The sequence below is a fragment of the Brachionichthys hirsutus genome, chromosome 7 (assembly GCF_040956055.1).
Source record: "Brachionichthys hirsutus isolate HB-005 chromosome 7, CSIRO-AGI_Bhir_v1, whole genome shotgun sequence".
NCBI classification, from domain to species: domain Eukaryota; kingdom Metazoa; phylum Chordata; class Actinopteri; order Lophiiformes; family Brachionichthyidae; genus Brachionichthys; species Brachionichthys hirsutus.
The window spans coordinates 6,689,153-6,713,407 of record NC_090903.1 but is presented as its reverse complement, the minus strand read 5'-3'; the positions used below and the strand labels follow the sequence as shown (position 1 = coordinate 6,713,407).

General features: G+C 41.1%; 1 protein-coding gene across 4 annotated transcripts in view; it reads left to right on the top strand.

Moving 5' to 3' along the window:
- LOC137895858 (neurexin-1a-like) overlaps positions 1-23,503 on the top strand; it is a 200,125-nt gene extending 176,622 nt beyond the window's left edge. For all 4 annotated transcript variants that reach the window (XM_068741384.1, XM_068741383.1, XM_068741382.1 and 1 more), the window contains 2 exons: positions 12,015-12,102; positions 23,199-23,503. In XM_068741384.1, coding sequence (XP_068597485.1) covers positions 12,015-12,102; positions 23,199-23,503 — 393 coding nt within the window. The remainder of the gene's footprint in view (positions 1-12,014; positions 12,103-23,198) is intronic.
- Positions 23,504-24,255: the final 752 nt, after the last annotated feature.

Below are 24,255 nucleotides of genomic sequence, written 5' to 3'. Positions count from 1 at the left end.
TGTGCCAGTCTAAACTGCGTGAGCATGACTCAAGGACAAACCACTATTGCTGCTGCATCCATCATGAGATTCAGGTTGGATATTTTTACAAGATGGCTTTATTTTTTTAACATCGTCAGTCAGGAACTGAGCAGACTTCATTTGGAAATTACCTATTTGCAGAGCTGCTTAAACATGTTTTTTTGTTTTATTTCCTCTTCAGTGTTTTGTATTATATCGATAGGAATTTATCAGATTGTTAACCAACTGAAATTTTACTCAACTCATTTACCAACAGATCTTATTACAAAACAAGAAAATGTGCTTGTTTTTTTATTATTTCCACATCTGTGTGCTCGGCAATTAAAATAAAAAATGAGTTGCAATAAAGGAAGTAGGATAGTGTTTCAGAGGGTCTTTAGTCACGTCACAGGATATTGAGCCTATTGTATACAGACTCACTGCAGTGTTCAGTCTGAGTGTCGGTGGCCTGTGAGGTTGTGTGGTGCCTTCAATTATTCACTGAAAAGAAAACAACCTCAGGATAAGGTTTCCCCTGCAATGCAGATGTATGAGACTGACCAACATACTGCGATATTGTGAGCTTGAGGAAATAGAGAAATATATCCACTGGTATCAAATACCTCACTTCACTGACAGACACGTTATTGATCTCTTTTCCTTTGGATTTTTCTGGTTTATTCCACATTTATTGTCCCTCAAGAAAATGTCTGGTGACATCAGCTATATGCCGAAGAAACGTAAACACAGTGAGTTGCTAATGCAGTGGCTGCACAGTATGTACCAGTCACTCTGCTGAAAACCAGGTTGGATTCAAGTTGTGGTGATGGGCAGCTCTGCTTTGCTGCCCTTGTGTGGCTTGCCGACCTCCTCCAAACTGCCCCCAAACTACTGTGTGCTGCCGCGGGTGGTCCTGGCAGTTTGTGCCACCTAATGCTGACAGATGGCAAAGAAGGCAACACCATAGACCTGCATGGCCCCAGGCCATGGCGCTCACTCCTAGCGCCAGACCACATCCATCATCTCAGCTTCACCAGGGGCCATTAGGGATGCTGCCCTTTAACATCATGTTGTACCACACCTAGGGTCTGTCTGACTTGCAGATCCACTCCACTTTGTGTGATGATTGTGTTGATCCACACAATTCATCCACATAAATTGATTAGAGTTTGTACATGTGTACGTATAATCCATATGATCTGCAGATCAGCCGAGCCAGCATTATTGTTGGCTTGTTTTAAGAGTTGTCTGAGACAAGGTCATGATGCTGCTACTATTGACACATATGGGAGCAACATATTTGGTTTTGCAGTTCTCACACTGGCAGATTTCATAAATGACTACAGATGGTCTCACTGCAGCTGTTTGGATGATGAGAATGAAACCCACGCAGTGTGAAGGTTTCCACTCTTCTTTTATAAAGTAGTGAATTGTGTGCAAAGGCGATGCTGACAACTTGTCATGTTTCACCGACCATGTCGCTGCCTCTCACGACATTTACGGTTATGATTTCAAGAAAGAGAAAATAGTCTGGGACCAAATGATTAACATCAAATTAAATTTGTTTCACAGCAATTTGTTCCAACCTGCAAGAATTTAAAATCAGTTGGTTTATGCACGGCCTTCATGAACACAAGCTCAGTGCCAACTGCTCACTGAGATGGGCTAAGCTCTACATGTTTAAACCATAAAAAGAATCATGCACAAACTGGCAGATGCATCTAAAAACGACTTAACTGATGATACAAGTGCTGCAAGTTACAAATCAGTTCTCATCAAAATAAAACATTAAATTTAAAAAAACCGTCCTTCATGTAGGTTAGGTTCACCTTAGGTTGGAGATCACACACTGCACAGGCCAGGATGCTGTGTCTATTTATAGAGCAGTCATTATGGTCTGATGTTAAACCAGATCATGTAATACCAAAGCCTATTTAGGGATGAGGGGCGAGGGTAACATAAAATAACCTCATTACCAGATAAATTACATTAAGATAAACCAAATTCCAGGAGGTACAGAAATCTGCATGCTGTTAGTTTGTCAGTCAAATGAACAGAGGATGGAGAGTAATGGAGAAATGACTCTGGGAAGGTAGTTCAACTCAATTGTCCAGCCAACAAGTGCTTTTAATTCCAATTAATTATTATTATAAGCCACAGTTTGGGGAAATAATCAGTAGATGAGGTTTTACCATATATGTTTCCAGTAATATACAGATTAAATAAACAAGGTGTTACACAGAGTGTGACAACCTGTTTCCAATGTGCATGCCACTCAGATAATGTGGATGCTGTCAGAAGCTTCCCAATTACCATTCAGACATGGAGAGGATGTTTGTGGTCTTTGTTAAATCGTAACAGGATGAGTGGATTATTCTGGAACCATATTTTCCTAAATAATTAACAACTCATACCATTTTTTTTGCATGAACAAAGCAAATATGTCAAAACGAGACAGTTTCTATAAATAATTAAAAACAGTTCAGGTCAAAATGTACAATATTGAAAAGTCTGTCATTACAACACTCACGTGAATGGATGACTTTGAAAATGGTTCATAATTTAAGCTTTGTATTATTTGGATGTGTTGTTTTGCTTCCTCTCTATTGAATGAAGCAGTGCTTGTTTGTTTGTTTGTGCCCCCCCAGTCCTGACAGTCAGACCTGGAGGACAGGAATCTGATTACGGTGATGCACCACGGGCGACCTGGTCTGCTGTTCTAGGACAAAGTTGCGCTTCCTCTTTCGTCATGTCATGTTTTTGCAAACGTTACAGAAGGGAATTAGGCCAAAGTACATTCATCTCTGCAATGATGGCATCTGTATTAGGATGACAAATTTGTTCCTGCCACCTGATGAAGGACTGGGACCGCATGTCAAGACGCAGGGAAGTCAGGTAGACGGGGCTTTGTTGCCAAACTGCATGCAGCGCTTTCTCAAAACACACACAGCCACAATACTTTGATTTGCCATATATTTTTAGATTTTGAGGGAAAGGAACATGAAAATGAAATATCACACAGACTTTGGTTTAGCAATTTCCACTAAATGACAATTGTTTTACATTCGCATTCAGATGGATCTTGATGACAAGATGTTTTCAGTTATTCCTTCCTGCTAGTTTAGTGTATGATATTCCTCCTGGGCAGCTCTCTGCTCTCAGGTGAAATTACCACTAAATCAGGCTGCAGACTTCCAGATTTGATTTCTGTAATGCCTCAAAGAAAACAGATTTCATTTATCTGAGAAATTTTAAAGCAAGGAGGGTAGGGGGGGGGGGGGGGGGGGGGGGGGGTTGAACATCTAATACACTTATATGGAGAAGTGCTTATGCATAGGCATGAGCGAAAAGAAAAGAGAACAAGAGGGCGAGCGTAGGAGGTAGATGGAAGCAGATCAGATAGTGTTATGAATTTCATATTAAGATGTTATCATGTAGCTAACAGAAGGCATCCAGCTCTGTGTAATCTGCAACAAGCTGTAGTCTGCATGGCAGCCATTCAATGTGCGCTCTGCACTGTGGAATGACTGCAGGCACTCATCCATATTGTGTACACATTATTTATACATCATAAATAATGAGTATCAGGCCTGTTTGGAAATCCATGTCTTGAGTCTTGAATTGTGCGAGGAGTGAATGAGCCACTAGTGACACATGGATCCCTCTGAATCGGTGACTGACACGGTGGCCGCGTGACGCAGGTGCTGACTGGGGATGAACTTTGTGTCACACAGCCAGGCAGGCTACTTTCTTGATTAGTGACTGAGCCACAGCATAGAGTACACATGTGCTGATTTTGCATGAAGGCAATGTGGGCGACTGCCTCTGGAAAACAAGTGCAATTTGGGTCCTTGGGGGGACTTGAGGAAGATTTACAAATCAGTAGAGCAGTGCCCGCTTTCAAGCAGCCACATGAAAAAAGAAGTCCTCTCAAGGCAGTGTTTTAAGTGTCCCCAAGAGATGTTTAATGAGGGCGTGGGCATGTCTACAATTTAAAGCAGTTTTACATTCACTTCATCCTCTTGTACAACACACCAACACAGACATAACCTGTAGCTTTGTATCACTCTCTTAAATGCAGCATTCTTTGGCCTTTGTGCATGAAGCCAGCAATTGAGCCGTTACCGCTTTCTCCTCCCTGAATCTTTGAGTTTAGTTTTTTGATTTTTTCTTTTTTTAATTCACAGAGACCGGAGCTGCTGTTTTTTCACTAGTCTCCTACTTGCAATTTCAAACACAGAATGCCGGTACAATTTTGAAGAGACACATCAATGGCAGTTCATCAATACATTGCTGAGATGTTCCCCCACAAAAACGCCTGGAGGAGAATATCTACCAAAAAATGTTCGGTATCCACCATCATCATTATCATTTTAAATTGTTTCCAACTGGATTTTTCTCTGAGTACATCATTGCACCATCCTAACGGGTCTATGGGAGCCCTTCAACTTTGACCCAGCAGGTGACCTGAGGCTGCTTTCTGATTGGGCGCTTTCTGCATACTGGACCCTCCCACTTCTCCTGGCAGAGAAATGGCATTGTTTTTATGTTTTCTTTTGGTCTGATGCGACTGGACAGCTTCAATGGAAGTATACTGACTGTCTACTGACCGTAACTAGTTAGCTGGTCGGACCTTTTAAAATTAACTGATTTCCCAGCAGAAATAAACATCACACATGTGGTAGTGGGACTGGTGATAGTTCTACCTGTTAACTGGATAGCACAGGTAGGCTAACATTCAGGCTAAGATGTGGTGAGATATCCTGTCTTCCTATATTTCATCTTGATTTAACCCTGTATCCTGGCTTTAATCTGGATTAATGAACAATTAACTTCAGTGTTTAAACATTGAGATGGGTTGTGTTTTTGGAAATGTGTTCCTCCCCAAACAATTCTATCACCAGCTACTACAGGTTAACAAATAATGGGATGCTGAATCCACCAGACTATTGATCCGAAAGAGATATAATCAAAAGTAGAGTATTTTCTCTCATGCACATTTCTTCTTATTCTAAAGCAGATTTAAGATTTACAGTGCTAGGAAAAGGCCATTGCCATCAACTGTGAAATGTGTGTGCTCCCTTTTGACACTACGCCTGTGTGTGGCTTGGCACACCACTGCGCACTGTGGTAAAGGTGTACTAAGCTGCCTCCCAGCACCTCGTTAGACCGTCTGGGATGCGGTGACTTAAGCCTCGAGGAAGATGTATGGGGAGACAGGAACATGAGGGCACCAAGGGAGGAGATGGAAAGCCTGACATTCTTTTTTTTTTTAATGACACTGATGCTCTGCCTGAGGTCCAGCTGCAGCAACAGCTGCTTCATTTTAAATAAAACCGAGGCTTTCTGCCCAGCCCTCCCCCTCTCCCTCCCTGGCTCTCTCCACTTCCACAAGCAGTCACAACACAGAGAAGTAACATTTATTCAGCGTTAATTGCCTTTGAGAAATAACCGTCTTTTTTGCATTTTTCCTCTGGTGCTGTGAAACATCACACTTCTTGTACAGTGTACTCACATGCCCGTTTATATCCATAGTAAAGCATGACATGATGTCCCGGGTAATTCCCAGCAGCTTTGAACTACGGGCCCCTTTTGTGGCCCTTTTTTTCATGTTTCTTCAGTTGAAATCACTGGAATTACGAGCAGATACATGTCTTGTTATTCATCAGAAAATTGTGAGGGTGTAGTAGAATATTTAGTTGACTCAAAGCCACTAGTGGCAAACTGTTGTGTTTCTAATGCAGAAGTCAGGCTACTCTTCACAAACATAATAACACTGTATAATAAGGAAGTTATCGAGCAATTTAGATTTGACAACTTTAATAAAGCACATTTTAATTTTGTTTTTTCACATTTTGGTAACATCTCAGCTCCTTGTTTCCTGAGAATAATGATGAAGCACTTGATCCCCTTTCTTTCATAGACAGGTTCTATCGACTGATATTTTCCTGCAGTGCCTCTTCTGAAGCTTTGCGGATCCATGTCCCCAAAATCATCAAATCTGATGTCAGTCCTTTTCAGTACACTTGAAAATAGCGCAATTATTTTCCTGATTTGTATTTTATTACCACCATTTATCACTTTCCTCTTCGAGACATGTCACCGCATTATTTTAGCAATTTGTTGTGTCAAAACAAAGAGTTGCACCACATTCCAGAAAATCAAAGTTTCAACACGACCGGTCTATATCTAGAAGCACCGGTGCACAGCTGCACTCGGATAGTGATAGCGCCTTGCCATTGTCTTCAGTCTCGTTGAAGTTTGTATCTTTGTGCATGATGTTGACAGTTTGGCAGAACAGCTGCAGGAAGAGTGTGGGCGAAGGGCAATGCAATACACAGAGCTGGACACGCCTTCATTATTCAGTTGGAATCTATTGAGCATCTGGGACTAAATTATTCATCAACATCGACCTAGTTCCAGGGTGCTTAAGTTAGATACTTGGATGTTATCAGACATTCTGATAAGAGTGGTTGCTGCAGTGTGATAGCTGCCATGGGCACATTTGTTGCGTGTCTAACCATGAGCATGCCTCTCACTGGTGCATTAATGAGGTGTTGCTCCAGGATCGACGCTGTGGACAGCAAGTTCCTCCCAATTAGTCTGTGCAGACCACACCTCTAGTTAGAAGTGGTCACCGGCAGGCCCGTGGAAAACAGTGCCAGCAGTAACAGCACATCGTCTGAGCAGGGACAGACATGGAATACTGATAGAAGCTCAAGCGTCACAGGATGCCGATAGACTACATTTGTACCTACGCTATTGACTTAAAATGTGTTATTGAGACTTCGTTTAATGATGCATTCAGAATTATCTTGTGAGAATGGAAATAAAAGAAACAAAGGGTCAATGAAAACTACAGTTGGAGCAGCCTTGTAGCAGTTAGGGATTTCTTTTCTGACTTGGCGCCGATTCTTTTTTCCCCCCAGATGTATTTTGACTGCCGAATTTATGAAGGTTAATTACAACAGTTCAGTGTATTATCTGGTGATTCACCCATTCTGGGAATATTTAGAAACAATTGTACTTTTCTTTTCCAAAATAATAATAATATTATATTGCCATTTACTGGAGCGATACAAACATACTAATTAAGATCTGAATATCGTGCTCAGATCAACTTTGCTGAAATTAAAGTTAGTGTTGCAATAATGAAATAAAGATTGATTGGTGTAGATTCTCATCCATCCAAGCCAAATCAGAAGGGCAATAAAATATATTTCAAAGATAGATAAAGATAACATTTTACATTAGTGTCAAGTAGCTCGACAACAGTTTCAGTGCATGTTTTTATAACATGCACAACAAATGGAGAGACCTTTAGACAGTCCGCTTCTAGTCTCAGGGATTTCTTATTCGAATGGGACAGCCTGAACATGGCGACAGCCTGTAGGGAACACTTATTCAGTAGGACGAACACGAACGCACGTCTAATGGAAGTATATGGGTCGTGTACAAGAGGGCTCAGGCACAATGAGACAAAGAACTATTAAAGTTATGTTTTTTTTTGCAGCATTACACGTAGGGTTTTTACGCGTGAAGATTTTCTCTTCCGTTTTTTATTTTATTAAGCCAGAATCTTCAGCCTAATTATAAATTCAGCTCAACACACCAGCTCCTAATTAGCAACAGATTGTGGACATTGATGAAAAATGTCACAAATTGTATTAAAGTTAGCAATCAGAAAAGAGAGACCGTGAGAGACAAAGCAAGCGCTCATGTTGGACCAAAAAAAGAGGGCTTAAGGGGAAACACGAAAAGCCAGAGAGAGGAAAGAAAACAGCAAGTATCCTCAGCGGAATATATTACCGACACTCCGGAGCAATGCTTCGGATAAACCCTTCAGATGCCTTCAGTGTCCTCCTGACATTCAGCTCATCTCCAAAGAGACATGTTGTGTGCCAGAGAGCATCCATCAAATTAGACCGGAGAGAAAACAATGTGAAAAACCTGGGCCTCCCATTGGAGGCATGCAGACAGGTTATCACAGAGAGACGGTGACTCTTGCTCTTGAGCTCCGGGGCAGCACAGCAGCATCCTCTATGAAAAGCACCCACCCGTCCTTGGGCAAAACACCTCACCCACATTGCCTGTGTGAACGCAGTGAGCAAGTTAATGTCGGCGGTGGTCAGGAGGGCCGATGGCGCAAATTGGCAGCCTCGTTTCTGTCAGTCGGCCCCAGGGCAGCTGTGGCTACAATAGTAGCTTACCACCACCAAATATGGAGTGAATGAATAGTGCACAATGTTTGAGTGCTTTGAAAAGCGTGATATAAAACCAATGCATTATTATTATTATCAGAGGGGAATGCAGGCATTCAAGGAAGAAGTGTACAGCATCATAACAAATTCACTTCTCCTAAACGGCACACATTTTTGGAGTGGCTTTGAATGCCATGTAGTTGAGCATAAGTGGGGAACAGACAAGTGTTTGTAGGGTTGCAGATAACCTGGTGTCCAGCTGAATAAGACTGCTGACTAAGCTTTAATGAAGTACATGCGAACCACAGCCCGGCCTTGACAGCTCATTAAGGAGGACCATTATCAATCCTCAGGGCTTGAAAGCCAGCATGACAGTGCTAAAGAAAAAGCACAAGGCGCCTTTGGCTGAGTCAAGTCAGAATTTCCTCGTCCACATCCCCTTTAATGGTTCGGTCAGTGGACAGGCCAAGGTCAGTCAATATCTTTACTTCCCCACAAGTTCTACTAAGACATATTCATTTGGCTTTCTGCACATAAGGTATTTGAAGTTACACTGTACTTGGAAACTATCAAAATTCCCATGCATTTTTGCATGAACACCAAAAAGCAACTTTCACTCTACAGTCTCGTTTTCTTCCACGTTTTCTTCATGCTCCCAACTGTCTCCCTAGGTTTTCTTATTACAACTCGTAGGGCTTTGCTCTATGTTGCTCAGAGCCGAGGCAGATAAATGAGCTGTACCGCAGGTTCACCATGGCTTCAGAACTTTGCCGCTAGATTAATGATGCTTTGCCAGCCCCAAGCCTTCACATTTAGCATTTTAGAGGCACCTTCATAAAATGAACTCCGGGAACATCTTGTTTATGCGCTAATCTATTGGAACATCTTTCCTGCGGGCATGAGGCTCTTTGCATCAGTAAACCTAGCTCCACTGAGCTAATGATCCATTCGGTATTTCTGGAACACTTAAGAAAAATATGCCCTTCCTCATCTTATTTTTTGACTCAAAATCATTGCAAGCATGTCCACGCAACCCCGGAAGAAAACATCCACCAATATATCAGTGTCCATTTCAGATACCACAGTCTGGAAGGCTGTCAGTTTTCATCACTGCTAAATTGCATGGTAACCCACACCAAACTGTCACAGCTGATAGAAGTAGCCAAGTGTTGGAAAGGGACACCATGAATTGGTGACGCTATTTGATTGAAACGAGGTCAGGACAGGACTGCGCCAAAATGTTGACCTACAGTAATCCTGTCTGACAGAGCGATGTCCAGAAACATGTGAATTCATTTTGCTGTTGAATCTGTAGGCGTACATCCCCTACACACATGATTTGTTTCAAAGATTCAGCATAAGTTTGATATTTGCATAAAAGCAAATACGATTTGGATGCCGAGTTGGTTTAAAGGCACTTCTGAGCTTCGCAGCCTTTGTCCTATAATAATATAATAGTACATTATGATTGGTATACATATCATGAAGAGCGAAATGTGATTCATAAAACTTGAACTATAACGTTTATTTGGGGAGAACAGTTGGTTTTTACACAGGCTAAGCCAGACATGGGCAAACCCAGGCCCGGGGGCCATACGCGGCCCGTTGGTCTTTTTAATCCGGCCCGCCGAACTTGTCCAAATTATGTCATTAAATATAATTGTATTATAATTAAACCTCATTCATTTGACCTTTTCCCTGTAATTCTACCTGTAAAAGGCCAAATCCTTTAATGCAATAGCTTTCATGTGTCATTTAGTCATTTAGCTCACACAAACACTCCATCCATCTGTTCTTGGTCCGGCCCCTCTGTCAAATTTTAGAACCTATTGTGGCCCGCGAGTCAAAAAGTTTGCCCACACCTGGGCTAAGCTAAAGTAAGTAAAGTTAACAAGCATTCCCCACAATATTAAACTATATTTTCAACAGCTCTTTATTTACAGTGTATGGCATTATAACGGTTGCGTAATTGCATCTTGGTCAAATAAAAGTCTAATATAATGAAGATCTCAAAGGTCCATCCATATCGTCATTGATTTGTTCTGCGCACCTTTAATTATCAAATTATAAGGTTCTCTTGTAAAGGGATAAAAGTATATTCATAACTATTTCACTGTGTTGAAAGAGTTCAAGTCTCAATTTGCAGCTTTCTTACCCCTTATGGAGACAGAAATATGAATACGAGGCATCACACACCTTGGAGATTTAACCTACATCTGCACCAGCATGCCCACAGCATGGGCATGTCTGTTTGCAAATAAATATGAAGGGCAGAGCTGAAAGGGAACGGAGAGGAGAAGCAGGATATGTGAGGCAGAAGAAGAGTGCTGAGGAGGGAAGTAGAGAGCGGGAGTATTGATTCCTTGATTCCCGTACCTCTGCCAGTGAGTGCAGAGTGTCAAGATCTCCCGCCAGGAAAAACAAATCACGAAGCTGAAGTGATGGATGTGGCACTCCAGGATCCGGCAGTTTTGCCATCTGGATGGCCGACACTGTATATCAGCTTCATGCACAGCAAATTAAATTTACATTTGGACGGCTTCCCCGGGCCTCTCCCAGCACAGATGTACCAAAAACAGCCCTCCACCCCAACTCACCCTAATGGGTTTGATCTATCATTTCCAGGTCTATTATGTAAAGATGATGTTGGTCCGTGTTCAGAATGTCAAAAATGACGTTAGTCGCAATGCAATCGCATTATATGCAGCCAAATGGATGCTAAGCAAAATGACATCACCTTTCATTTCTTGGAGATGAGTCGATGCTAATCCAACTTGCAGATACATTTTTATGTTCAGTCAAACAGCAGTGAAACACAAATTGAATAAAACCCCGAGTTCATCTTCATTTTTGAGATGTAATGCAGCCCTTACCGCTTTTATCTTTGCTGTCATTTATATGTTTGTGCTATGGCTGTGACACATGTGAATAATCAGTCAGAAATACATTATTGATCCCCCCACAGGAAGATCGTAGAATGCTACTTGATCACACTTACAATTATGAACGGATTTAGAACACTTAGTGACAAGTGTGCATCTGAGGATTTAAAGATTTTAGCATAAAAAGGATAAGTAGAGGTGCATGACTTCAGAAGGTTATTCTGCTTAGCAGCACCTCTAACTGGAATATTTGAAGAGGCTGTCTTGCTTAAATGAAATTGACCTTTAATGCAGAGCTGCTCAAATGGCCTGCAGCAAGACTATAAAAGGACACTGCAGTGTCATGTTTTACAGTGTACATTTTCTGGTCCTTTGTTTGCCCTCTCCTATTTTAAAGGATGATATAATGTATCATGTTTGGCAGCTGAGGAAGTGCATCACATTCTTCTAATTGGATTTGGTATCGATTGGACTGGATTGAAACGCCACTGCATGCTATGGATTGAGGTTGATTTTGGATGCTTTTTTGTAGATTAGAGAAATATATTCATTTAATCGCTGTTCTTCTGCCCTTTTCCCCCTCAAAGCTTTCGTCGCTGGTTGTCCTTTGTCAAAGGTGTTTTGTGATGGTTCTTAACAGGCCCTTAATGGACAATGCTAAGAACACGCTGCAGTACGATTTGACCATTGCAGACATTTTATGCTGTGACCTTTACCCGTCACTGTTTCTCAATAATCAGATCTTATATCATGGCAGGCAGCACCTGACCATGTTGACACACAACGCAGATAGAGATCCGGGTATATACCTGTCCCCTAACCCTCTGGAAACACCATTTCTGGCTATTCTGAATGGGAGGCGTCTCACACCATTGATGTGGCCAAGTATTTCATGCCCTCACCACTCTCCTGTGTGCGTCTCTTTTTTCAGACAACGGACGACCTGCTGGTGGCGTCAGCCGAGTGCCCAAGCGATGATGAGGACATTGATCCCTGTGAGCCGAGCTCAGGTGGGTTAGGTTAGTCATCGCTTTTTATTCTACTTCTCGCTGCGTGTGTCAGTGTTTCTCTGTGTGTCATAGCCCACCCACAACAAGACATTCCTGGCTAAGGTAGACTGTTTAATTGAGAAGACTCAGGTGTTAGTTAGAGCTAAAAGAGTTCTAAGAGCCAGAGTCGTTCTTCCTCCAATTTATATTGACTTCATGATTCAAGCTTGGGTCTCTTAAAGTCTGTCTGGAAAACGTTCGTTAATTCAGCTTTTACTCCTTCAAGAACTTTAAGTAAAATAATTAAATCAGAATATTTCTTTACATTCAAGCATTAATTGTTTTTTTATAGAGAGCAGATCTGTCTTATCTGGATTGTGTCAGGGTAAGACAATGGACTTTTTAAATACTCTTGCTTAGAGTTAGATTTTTATATTTTTTCAAAAAATGCACATTTGTGAACTACATATAAAGTTTCAGTCAACATACTTAGATTAGCATAAAGATTGGAATCAGATCAGATGGAAAAATCTAGCCTCAACATTCCATAGATAACCAGAGCTCCTGAAGCCAACTCACTGCATCTACGCAAGAAACAGTGTATAGCAAAACCTACCCATAAAGGTATAATGTGTCACATTTATACTTGGATTTAAAACAAAACAAAATAAATAGAAATCCAATATATTGAGAACTTTGAGATTCGAGGTGCTGCTAGGTTTCTGTGCCACCTTTGTTCTGTGGTATTATTGTGGTGAGGAGTAGTATTATAAGATACAATGCTTTCTATTTGGTTCTTAATGGATTTAATATATTTAAGAAACGTCTAGCCTGGATAAGGATTTAATGTCTTTATAAGAACTTTGAGTCTAGCAACTTCATGCAACTATACTAAAGCAACCCGATCTTGGGTGAAAGCAGCAATTACTCTTGTTTCATTCTCGCACCGTTTTCATGCGCGCCCAGCTAATGGAACTACGCATACGCAAAGAAGAGAATCAGAGAGCATCGCAGCGCTATGATTATCAGACTCACAGGACTCTTAATACATGATATCAAGGAGGGTAAACCTGGAGGAGCGTGTGAAGGATGATTGTTACACCGTGTAGAGAGCCCCCACTATTATTACTTATAATCTATAGCAAGGAGAGGGAGCTCATCTCGCTCCTCATGAACTATTGTTATTGATAGCAGTAAACACCTGCAGGTCTCTTCATAAAATGGACATATTGATAAACACACATTTTCTGATAGATTTTAATGAAAATAATCATTTCAATGAGAACATAATGCTGGTATAGAGATATAGATATATATACACAGTATCTAACTCTGCACGTCTGTTTTGTTGCATCCTGACTAAAAACATTTCACGATTTTTCACGAAACTTGCCAAATACATTATGGTTATATGTATAATTTTAATGCTCTGTATTTTTTATAGCTACAAGATATATCCATCCTTTGTTTTAAGCATTTCTTCTAAACAGTGTATTATCTTTTTGATCTATCCACTTCACTTCCATATAAATACCCGGAGTTACAAAATATATACTTTGCTCGTTACAAAATAATGTCATTTTTGTTGTCTTTGGCAAAACCTGTGTTGGACATGGCCTCAGAAGTTTGCAGGGTTTATTCCCAGAGTGTATAGCTATTGTATTTTCATCTAATAATTTTTACATGTGCAAGCAGTTTTCATTATCACGATATTTGTCTAACTGACTGCTAAACTGAAGGAACTCAAAATCATGCAAATGCACTGGGGTGGATGTTGCGGTGTCTCCCTCTCAAAGCCTGTCAAAATACTTTAATTTGACAAAACAGGGATTATAAACCTGCTAAATCTATTTTTTTTCTCTGCTGCGCAACCGAATCTCTTATCTTGCCACACATGGAAAGCAATAAAGAGCAACCTTTAGCTCCTGATTGTGAATGGAAGGATTTTCAAATGCAGTCTGAGGTGATGACATGCACGGGGAACAATTAAGTCCAGACTCAAGGCCCCACTCCATTTAGATATACTATCGATCAGTATGTGGTCATAAAACCTCCACTAAATTAACTTCTGGCCTGCAGCAAAGACTATCAACTTTCTAGTCTGCCTCTCTTCCTGTTCATCTAGCCTTCCACCGGCAATATTAGCTTTTGCCAGTTATGCCCTCCCTATATCTCTCGTACGGCACATTAGAGTGATATTCCCATTGGGCAGCGTCACAATAGGTACTTCCGATGTTCGGGAGATTGGTGGGTGTACCGATTCACACTAGCAGCTTATGATACTTTTGACAAGGGTATCTGCCAAAACATCAGTTGCGAACTGTGTGATGCTTAGGGACACACTCCCAGAGCAAAGTATCCCTGTCCTTCAGTGATCACTGAAGGGGATTTGACACCAGAGCTGTGGGCTCCAGGGTGGCAGCTGTCTAACACCGTATCCCGATTAATATCTATGTTCAGAACAATTCACACACACTGTTGAGCACTCAACACATCTCAGCAGAAGAACTGGATCCACCCTCCCTGACATAGGACCACTTTCTCATATTACTGTTAAGCCATCTCCTTTTAATGACGTGAATAATATATCATTTCTCAAACAATGCCTTAATAGTCTAGCAAAAGCAGATGGACACGCTTTTCTTACCTGCCGGTCTCTCGATTTGGTGCTCAGGAATCATAGCAGGCATGCAGTAGGATAATGTTAGTCCATATCGATCCCAAGAGGATAGTGTTGAAGCTCAGTGTGGTGAATTGTCTATGGCCCAAGGTCAGCTGTAGATCAACCTGGATACCACTGTAGTTTCATCCTGCAGCAATCACCCATTGAGTGGCATCAGTCAGGCAAACGTATTTATTGCCATGGTTTATTTCTCATACCTCCAAAGCCATGGAAAGCCAGCGGTACCAGCAGAGATCATCACACGGCAAGACTCAGATTAGATCACACTGCAGCAAATTGATCCCCCCCACCCATTTTGGGAAAACATTGAGGAATGCACAGGCCCACGATGCTGCAACACATCTGATGTGTAATGGGATGCTGGTTTGGGAAGTATGACTGTTCAGCAGTGTGGCTCCGACGGCTGAAAATCACAGCGACTACAACTACAAGCACACATTAATGCATCCATCATCTCTGGGAATCCTCTTGGAGAGATTGCTAAAAGAAATGAACTCCTGTAAGTGCTGTAGCCTCCATGTTAGAAATATAGTGTGATTCCGGACTTTAGTTTGAAATAGTCCATTACAAAAAGTATATACGCACTTAAAGGCTGGGAAGAAGTGCTGGTCAATCATCTGGAGAAAATATAGATGTAATTTTTGAAAGTGTGAAAATAGACTGTTGAGGCAGTGGCTGGTCCTGATTTTGAAGTATCAGTATCAGTTTTTATGGTGAAAGTTAATGTAACAGGTTTTTGCTGAGCTGCACGGAGGTGAATGCTGTACTTTACTCATATACAGCAAATACCTTCATCTATAATCAATGTTTTTCTTCCCCATTAATCATTTTGGCTCTTCACTATATAAGAATTAATATTTTAGTCACCATTTCTGACAAATTGTTTGATGGCGAAACAGGCGACTGAGCCTTACGTCAGTGTCGACATGATAATATATTTTGTTTCTTATAGAAATGTGGCAAATTTAACACAATCCAACAGAAAAACAGTGACTTTATTTTGTTCATTCATGACCAGGCGGAGGTGAAGGCCGATGGATAGATCCTTTGTTGTGCTTAGGTTGTTGGGGGTTTTTTGGCTGGTGAAGATGTACTTTAGTCTGAGGGAAGACATGACCTGATTATGAGGACCAAAAATATGCAGTAAATAAGGCAAAGAAGGAGAGTAGGAGGGGGAGGGGCGGGAGAGAAGAAACACATGCTAAAAAGGAACATTGAGACATTTTGTTTTCCAGAGTCAGATTAGGAGATTTCTTTATCATGATATGCGTTATAAATATATCAGGCTTGCCTGAGGGTAAGACGTGGGAAGAAGGGGAAAGCACAGCCGAGCTCTGTCCATCTAAAACCTGCTAATTAACGCTAATTATGAATGGAACAGTTTCCTAGTTGGGTTCCTGTTTCCTCATTTTACTGATCTGGGAGGTTAACAGTCGTAACATCTTCATCCAACTGCTAGAACGTATGCAGTCAATGGATACTTCTTCATGAGTACTGCAGTCATGTTGAGTGATGCTCAGTGAAAATGTTTGCTCACCATATATTGATATACACATGCATTATAGGAAACAGCGACTAAGATGTGATTGGAAATGTTTTATTATTCTGATATTTATAATTTCACAACAGTTTTTATCACAGAACCAAGTTTGAATAAAAACCAATTAACTGGTGATGCCCATAGCGAACCCCAGTAGACCCGTGACCCGCAAGGGAGATAAGTGACAGTACGAGGTGATTTTAATACCTGGTCTCCTCTAAAAGAAACTTGATGGATGATTTCAATGTCTCGTTTGTACTTTGAACTCTCTGATCCGAGAGTGATACACCCTAAAGTAAAGTACCAAGAGAAAAGTCAGTATTACATTCATCTTCTGTGTTCACATCTTTACCTTTTACACCAACATAGATTGCACATGTAACATGTGACACGTCATTGCTATGCAAAGAGTCTGTATCCGTAAACAGAGTTTTCTACATTTTACAAATAATCACGTACTCTTAGGCATTCCACGGCGAAGAGGGACTGAAGCTATCGGCAGGTGAAGGTTAATCGCGTCTAGTTTCTTCTCCCTCTGCTCCCTCATCATTTTCTGTCCTCGAGCATACTTCAGTGACATTAAAAGCTACTAATGTTTTTGACATTTGTTCTATTAGCTTTAATTTACGGCTGGGGAAACAATGCAGAAAGCAAACAATAAATCATATGGCAAACGAACACCCTCTTCAACCCGATGGCATTGACTGGAATGCACCCAGCTGGGAGGGGAGAAAAATTAGAGGAAATTATTGTTTTAAACGTAGCTGGGAGATTAATGAAACATTGAGAGCACTGTGTTGGCTTAAGAGGTGACTGGCCACATTTAATAGGTTATTCAATCACACCCAGTAGGAGCTCTGCGTGTGTCCATTCCTTCCTCTGCACAGTGGCATGCACCTCGCATGCCAACAGACAGCCGCTTGCTAAAATGAAAACCGGATGCCCTCTGAAATAATTCTAAGCTAATGCCCATCAAAGACGCTGATGATCTTCAAGCAAAAAAAACATTTTATACATTTCCCATTCATACATACAATTTTAAAGAATTTTTATTCATTTTTTTCTGCACTCTTTCAGTGAAGATTATACTGCCCAAGTGTTCTTTCTACAATCTAGTTTAAACGACGCGTGTTCGAGAGAAAACAGGATTTCACACCCACTGTCAGTCTTTATCCTCACTTATCCCACCATATTTATATTTTCAATTAATTGTATTTTTCTACCTCATCTTTTGGGTGTGCTGACATCGATGCCAACACAATGTGTCTGTTTATAAGTCTAAGTAGGGCATGAAAGACTTCTGCTTTCCCCCACCCAAAGGTCAGTCATGGGAATGTTGGAAGTAAGTTGAGACAGTTGCACAAGTCACTACTCACTAATCAGGTAAATGCTTTTTGGAGATTACTCCTAGTATTGCTTTCAGAGCAGGAAAAATTATACATGTAAGCGATGGCCATTCTTTTCATTTCAAAGTTAGTAAATCTCTCGTTCCAGTATGATTTACAGCCAAACCCTCCAGGTTATATTTTCATTTATTGGAGCCATTATCTTGTAATTAAATTGTTTTTCATGTGTTGAGAATCTGTAATAACAATGGAAAGACTTCCACACATCTCTAAGAAAACTCTAAGACCAAGGAACCTGAATCCAATCGAGCTGTTCTCCAGAATTACCCCCCTTCTGTCATCTTGCCTGGTTTAGAGGAAGCCCTGTCGGCATACGACTCAAACTGCTTCATACCTTCCACCAGGCCATTTCAAACACTTTTTTTTTACTCTCACTTGGACCTCATTTCATGCTCAATTAGGTCCCTGTCCATCGCCCACTATTAGCTGAGCAGAGGCCATCTCAGGATCACACGTCTGTTGTCATCAGGCCTACTGCCAGCATGTCACAAGTACAGGGTGGCGTGCATCACTTCGAGGACATGCAGATAATTAAAGAGGGGAAAAGGGATTTAATAAGTGTTTTTGGCTCTGCTGCAGTTGATACAGTGACCTGTCTGCAGCCTAATCCCCAACTCTATGACAACTCTGACAGCTTGTGATTATGGTTGGACATGTGTGATGCAAGAAGATGGTATAACATTAATCTGTCTCAATAACAGCAATGTGTCACCGAACATGCCAGCTAAGACCAGTTTGCTCCCAAGGCAACAGTCACACCTCACAGCGACACGTGCTGATACTGTTGCAGGTCAGTGTCTTGTTCATGAAAAATCTGCATTTATTGTCCTCTTACTAAAAATAACTTACTTTGACCCATAATGCTTGCAGTTCCAAGAAGAAAAAAAGTGTGTGCTACAAAAGATCCATTGCCACCACCACTTATTGAAAGGTCAAGCTGGACTACCTATTCAATCTATCCTAAGTAAACCCAGTTGCTCCATTACCTTTCATCAGGCCTCATGAACACCTGAACCAAATCCTACAGATCCACTTTTCATGGTTTCCCTTCATCCATTACAAATTCAAAAGCAAATGAACCATCTCGCTGGAGACAAATGAGGGCAAATTGTCTTTAAAGAGAGCCATTTGTTTAAATCCCAAACGATGGCGTTGGATCTCTGATCCCATTCCTCTTTGATGTGACAAAAATAAGTCGGGCAACAAGGAAACAAATCAGGTGGTTCAGAGGGTTTTTATTGACAAGTTCAATCCCACCAATGCTAATTTCTCTCGTGAGCGGTGAGCTCAGGTAGCTACACTGAAGAATCCAGGGAGAACAGTGGAATAGACCCTGCAGTAACCAGAACACTGAAGCCAAACCAATCTCAGCACCATTGTTCCCTTCAGTGCCTCGCTGGATGACAAACGCAATTCCTTGTCAGGCTATTTCCTTTCCTTCACTAACATTCAAGTGTCAGGGTCATATAGGGTCATTCATGGCTTTCTGCTTATGGCTTTGCGAGCTTATTTGTTCCAGTGGAGTCTCAGAAAAGGCTTGGTGAAAAATAGATTTCCTAATAAATGACTCATACATTGGACGTTGCCCTTGAAAATAGAAATGGTAAAGACTTTAGGTCGATGCTACTGTAATCACTTTGGGATTTGACAGAGGAGGAAGTTGTTTTTGAAGCTTTTGTATGATTTCACTCCTTTGAAAGTTAACCTCCCAGATTTTACCGCTATCGCTTCACAAGTGCACCCCCGCCGTGCTGCCATGTAGCTCGGCACCACTTTAAGGTCATTTCCCCCCCATGTCTAATTTTACCCTTGGGTTCGCTTGAGTTGAGCGCATGAGAGCAGCCATCATTTTTAAACACTTGTTTCAGGCTTCATTTCTTTCCAGGTTTATGTGACTCCATTCTGAGGTGATGGAGTGCTAATGAACGGACAGGCAGATGCTTTTTGACTGAAGTCTATCCTCTCAAACTCAGTGTGTTGAACCTGCTCTTCTTACCTGAACCAACATCAAGGTAGAACAGGACAGGGTTAACTCATAGCAAAACTAACTACGAGCATAAACCTCCGCCAAGCAGCTCACTCTCCTCGTAATTACAATTGTGCCAAAAATGATAGTCTTATTTTTATTTTATTTACATTTTTAGATTCAGTGGCCATTAATCACACATTTAGCAATTTAATTCACATTGATACCAAGTCAGTAGTTATCCATTACATCCGTGTTAAATTTAATGATGTATCAAATGCATGTATTATTTTATTTTTTTCCTGGACCTACATGTTGATCCGGCTCATCAACAAAAGGTTCTAAATTATTCTTGGTATCTTTGTACATCAACCATGAAAAGTAAAAGTGAAGAGTTGCGTATTTTACTGATTTTTGAATCCGTAAATGGGGTTTTAATGTCATAATTTTTCCTGACCTCAGTCTGGATCAGATCTCGAAGACATTTTGAATGGCCCTTTTATGACTGATTTTTGGTGAGTGAATTGTAAGCATATTTTACAATATGTGATTTTTTTTTTTTACCTCAATTATAAGTAAATGGGAATTTTTTGTTTTTGTGGCCAGACAGGTATCCGGCTCACTCTCACATTTTGATGGGATCTAAGTTAGACCAAGACCCAGCCAGCAGTTTTTCCATAATCCTGCTAACAAACAGCCCAAAAACATAACCTCCTTGGCAAAGGTAAAAATTTGCATCATCAGATATATCAGATAACACCAAGGGACCAGCAAAGATGTTTGTGCACATACACACCGCTGAGACTAGCTGCAATCTAATGAGCTGCAATGAATGCTAATATTTTCAGACAAAGCATGGCTGTATCAGCACTGAGCTGAAAGCACTATTAATCCTTTATGTTCTGATCACTCTTCAGATTCCTGTATCCAGATGTCAAACGAGACTTAGCCGACTCTTTTGGTAAATCTTAAACTGAATTATAGAGTCTTATTTCATAGTTGCAATCGTTGAAGCATGTTTGTGGTCAGTTTACTGGGGGCTTCTTATTGCTGAGGCTTGTAAATGCAACCTGTGGGGAGCCAATCAACAGATTGATACAAGCAGAGTTATCACAGCCCAGAGATACAGGCGTTCGATCACAGAAAGAATGTGGCTCAGTTACCACATGAATCACTCCTGAAAGCAGAATAATTCCACCCAACCTTTCCCAACTCACCTTGCTGCCGAATTCAACAGAAGTCCCATATTTACCCCTCGAGTACCACATTAAAGTTCTCCCCTCCATAAACCTTCCCCTTTCACCCTTTTGACCCCAAACTAAAGATAGATAGCAAATATAAAAGAAACTCGCCATCAGTGTCCACATGATGCACTTGCTAGGAAAGGGCCGTGTCAACCAGTGGCTCTTGCCCACAAGGCGAGAGCATCCTTCGCACCTGTCCGCTAGGATAAGTGGGCTTGTCACAGGCAGAGCTAATCTGTTGCAACGCTCAGTCACACTCAATCCCCAGTGGAACTCCCCACTTGTCCTTGAGTGTCTGCTGGCATTGGAGCCATCCCGAGGTCACTGATCAGTCTAACCATGGTGGATAACATGTCAACAAACAGCAGCAGCATCTCCTATACAGATGGACGGGAGAACCTCTGCCCTGGACAGGTTACACTTTTTCCATCGACTCCATTTTGACATGATCAAGAGCCATCTGTAGGATTGTGTTGGGTCATTAGCTGATGTTAAGCTATTCAAAAGAATACTGGAGCAGTCGCTCAAAATGGGAAACATCTATAATCAGAAGTGCTTCATGTTTACAACCATGAACTTTGAGTGAGACATGAGAGAAACAATGAGGCTTTTAAAGATGAAGAACATGAACAGTATGAAGTGGACATATACTGATGCGTAATCATGGCCCTATCTACCAATATTATTACGTCAGTGTCAACATATACTTAGCATTCTTTTATGAGTAGTCTGTGATAATTATCAGACTACTCAAAAGTCCTTGAATATATATAATATAATAACCAAAGCTATATTTATCGTGAAATAGATGCAGCGTGTATAAAAAGGAGGAAGTGCAACGGAAGCAAAGAGGCTGATGGCCGACCCTTGGAAGTGAAGTCTGTCCATCCCATTTGTTGAGTACTGCTACCATACTGAATTACCAAGCAGAGATAAGCAAATTTTATCAAATCAAAAGCAGTGTGATATTCACTCTGGTAGATGTAAAATATTTCCAAGTATGCGCTAATGTGACACTGAAAGGCAATGTATAGCAAAGGAGGCCATTAGAGGTGGCATGTACTAAGGACTTAACGGAAACAAGACCGCAAGGGCTTTTTTGAAATGCTCCTCTTATACAGGATGTCTGACTGTACTTGTACTCTAACATTCTATCTCAAATATATTCATCAACATCATGTGATAAATACATTTGATAAACACCAAACATGCCTTGCATCAAAGCAAATAACACTTTTTAATGTGGAGGTACTTCACATGAATATGGCCGTCTTGCAGCTGGGCTGTGCACACAGCCCTTAACATTAATCTCAAATCCAAGCAAACGTTCATTAAATTGGTAAATTGAACGTGGTCTGAGGAACATAGAATCTCTGTGTTAGTCACGTGAAATGTAGCAGTAGCCACTTACAAAAGAACTAAAAAGGACATCTTCCTGTCAATACAACTAGGAGCTTGTTGTAAATTCCACATTTAGGGTTTTTTTTTCTTTTTTCTAAATTTCCAAATCCAAATGTTTGGAAATGAGCGCTTGCAAATCACAAATGCAACAAAGGGCTTTCAGCAGAAATGATGACTGTTACAAACACACACACACACACACAGATCTGCCAGGAGTGAATAATTTCAGGGGGTTGACATGGTTCTCAGAATATGCTCTACTGAATGGCACCATCTGAGAACAGAAGCGGGGACAGCCTTTGGCTAAATCGGCTGACTCAATTGAAGATTTGTTTGTCTGTGAAAGATGCATTTTCAGAGAGTATATTATAGAGTCATGCTGCTTGGAGATGTAGTAAATGTTGGAAATGTGTTCCGTTCATTCATGACTGTGCTGCAAGACCCAATTTAGAAGTGTGAGCGTTTGACTGCGACTCTTAATGAATCCTTAACTTACTGGTCTTCTTGCCAGCATCTCACCTTCTCCTTTCTGCAATATATTGTAGGGAATTTCCATATTAGATGGGATTCCACAATGTGGAATTCTTTAGATGCCAAAGGATGTCAAATAGTCTTTAGAGCGTATAAGGAAAGCTAGGCTCTTAGCTGTATCTCGAAATCTTAGCAACCGGATCATGAAAGGCAGAAATATGTATTCTTCCATCTTAATACATTTTAATACGTTTCTTCACTTTTCGCAGCGCATGACGATTTTATCAAACAGCAAAGCCAATATCAACTTTCAACATCCTTAATATGTCACATTGTTCCACACAAGAAATGCATTCATTCTGTACCATAAATCTAGTGATGATGATAACGTGCTAATATTCCTTCTGCCCTGCAGCCAATCCCACTGGCTCTCGACCGAAGGGTTATCCCGGGACGTCGGAAGTCTTCCGGGAGTCAGGCAGCACGACAGGAATGGTGGTTGGCATCGTAGCAGCAGCCGCGCTGTGTATTCTCATCCTGCTCTACGCTATGTACAAATACCGGAACAGAGATGAAGGTTCGTACCACGTGGATGAGAGTCGCAACTACATCAGTAACTCAGCACAGTCCAACGGCACCATTGTCAAAGAGAAACCGGTCAACACCACAAAAACCTCAAGCAAGAGCAAGAAGAACAAGGACAAGGAGTACTATGTGTGATTGTCAGAAGGTGTGGTCTTTTCCAGACCAGCATGAACATTTAGTGAAAAGACAAGGGCGGCGACATGTGTACAGTATAAGAACAAAGATGAACATTATTTAGTTTTGTTTTTTTTCTCCTCCTAGCAAATGGTCAAAAAAAACTTGAAAAATCATTCAACTGAAAAAATAACTTTCGTTTCAAGTGCTGGACAGTGCAATGGATTCACTGTCCGGAAAGAGAATGGACAATTGCTCTATTTGAAAGTGAACTGAATACATATCTAACACGTCAGCCAAACAACTTTAACCCATCTGTGACTTTAACCCAAGATCATGCACTCACTCCCTTGTTTCCGGCAAACGGGGGGGAAGCACAGATGCATTTCTGCAGAGGATGTTGAGCATAACAAACGACGTACATTTTAATTTGCATTGCCTGTGTTTGTACTGTTGCCACTTTTTATACAGAAAATGAAATGCATTAATGAATACGAATACAAATACAACAGACAGTTATTGTGGATGCAAAACGAGCAGATGACAGCGAGAAAACAGAGAATAAATTCCCCGATGGACATTCATGAAATGAGCCAAAGTACACACTGACAAGCCTGCAGTGATGGCGAAGACGGATACCTGGCGGAGCTGCAGTGCAATGATGAGAATGAATGGCAGTTTCCCTGGAAAGACTATTTTAAAAAGATGAATATGCCCATGCTGCCAGTAAGAAATCGGGAAGTCTTCGTTTTCACCCTGTGTGAACTTACAGG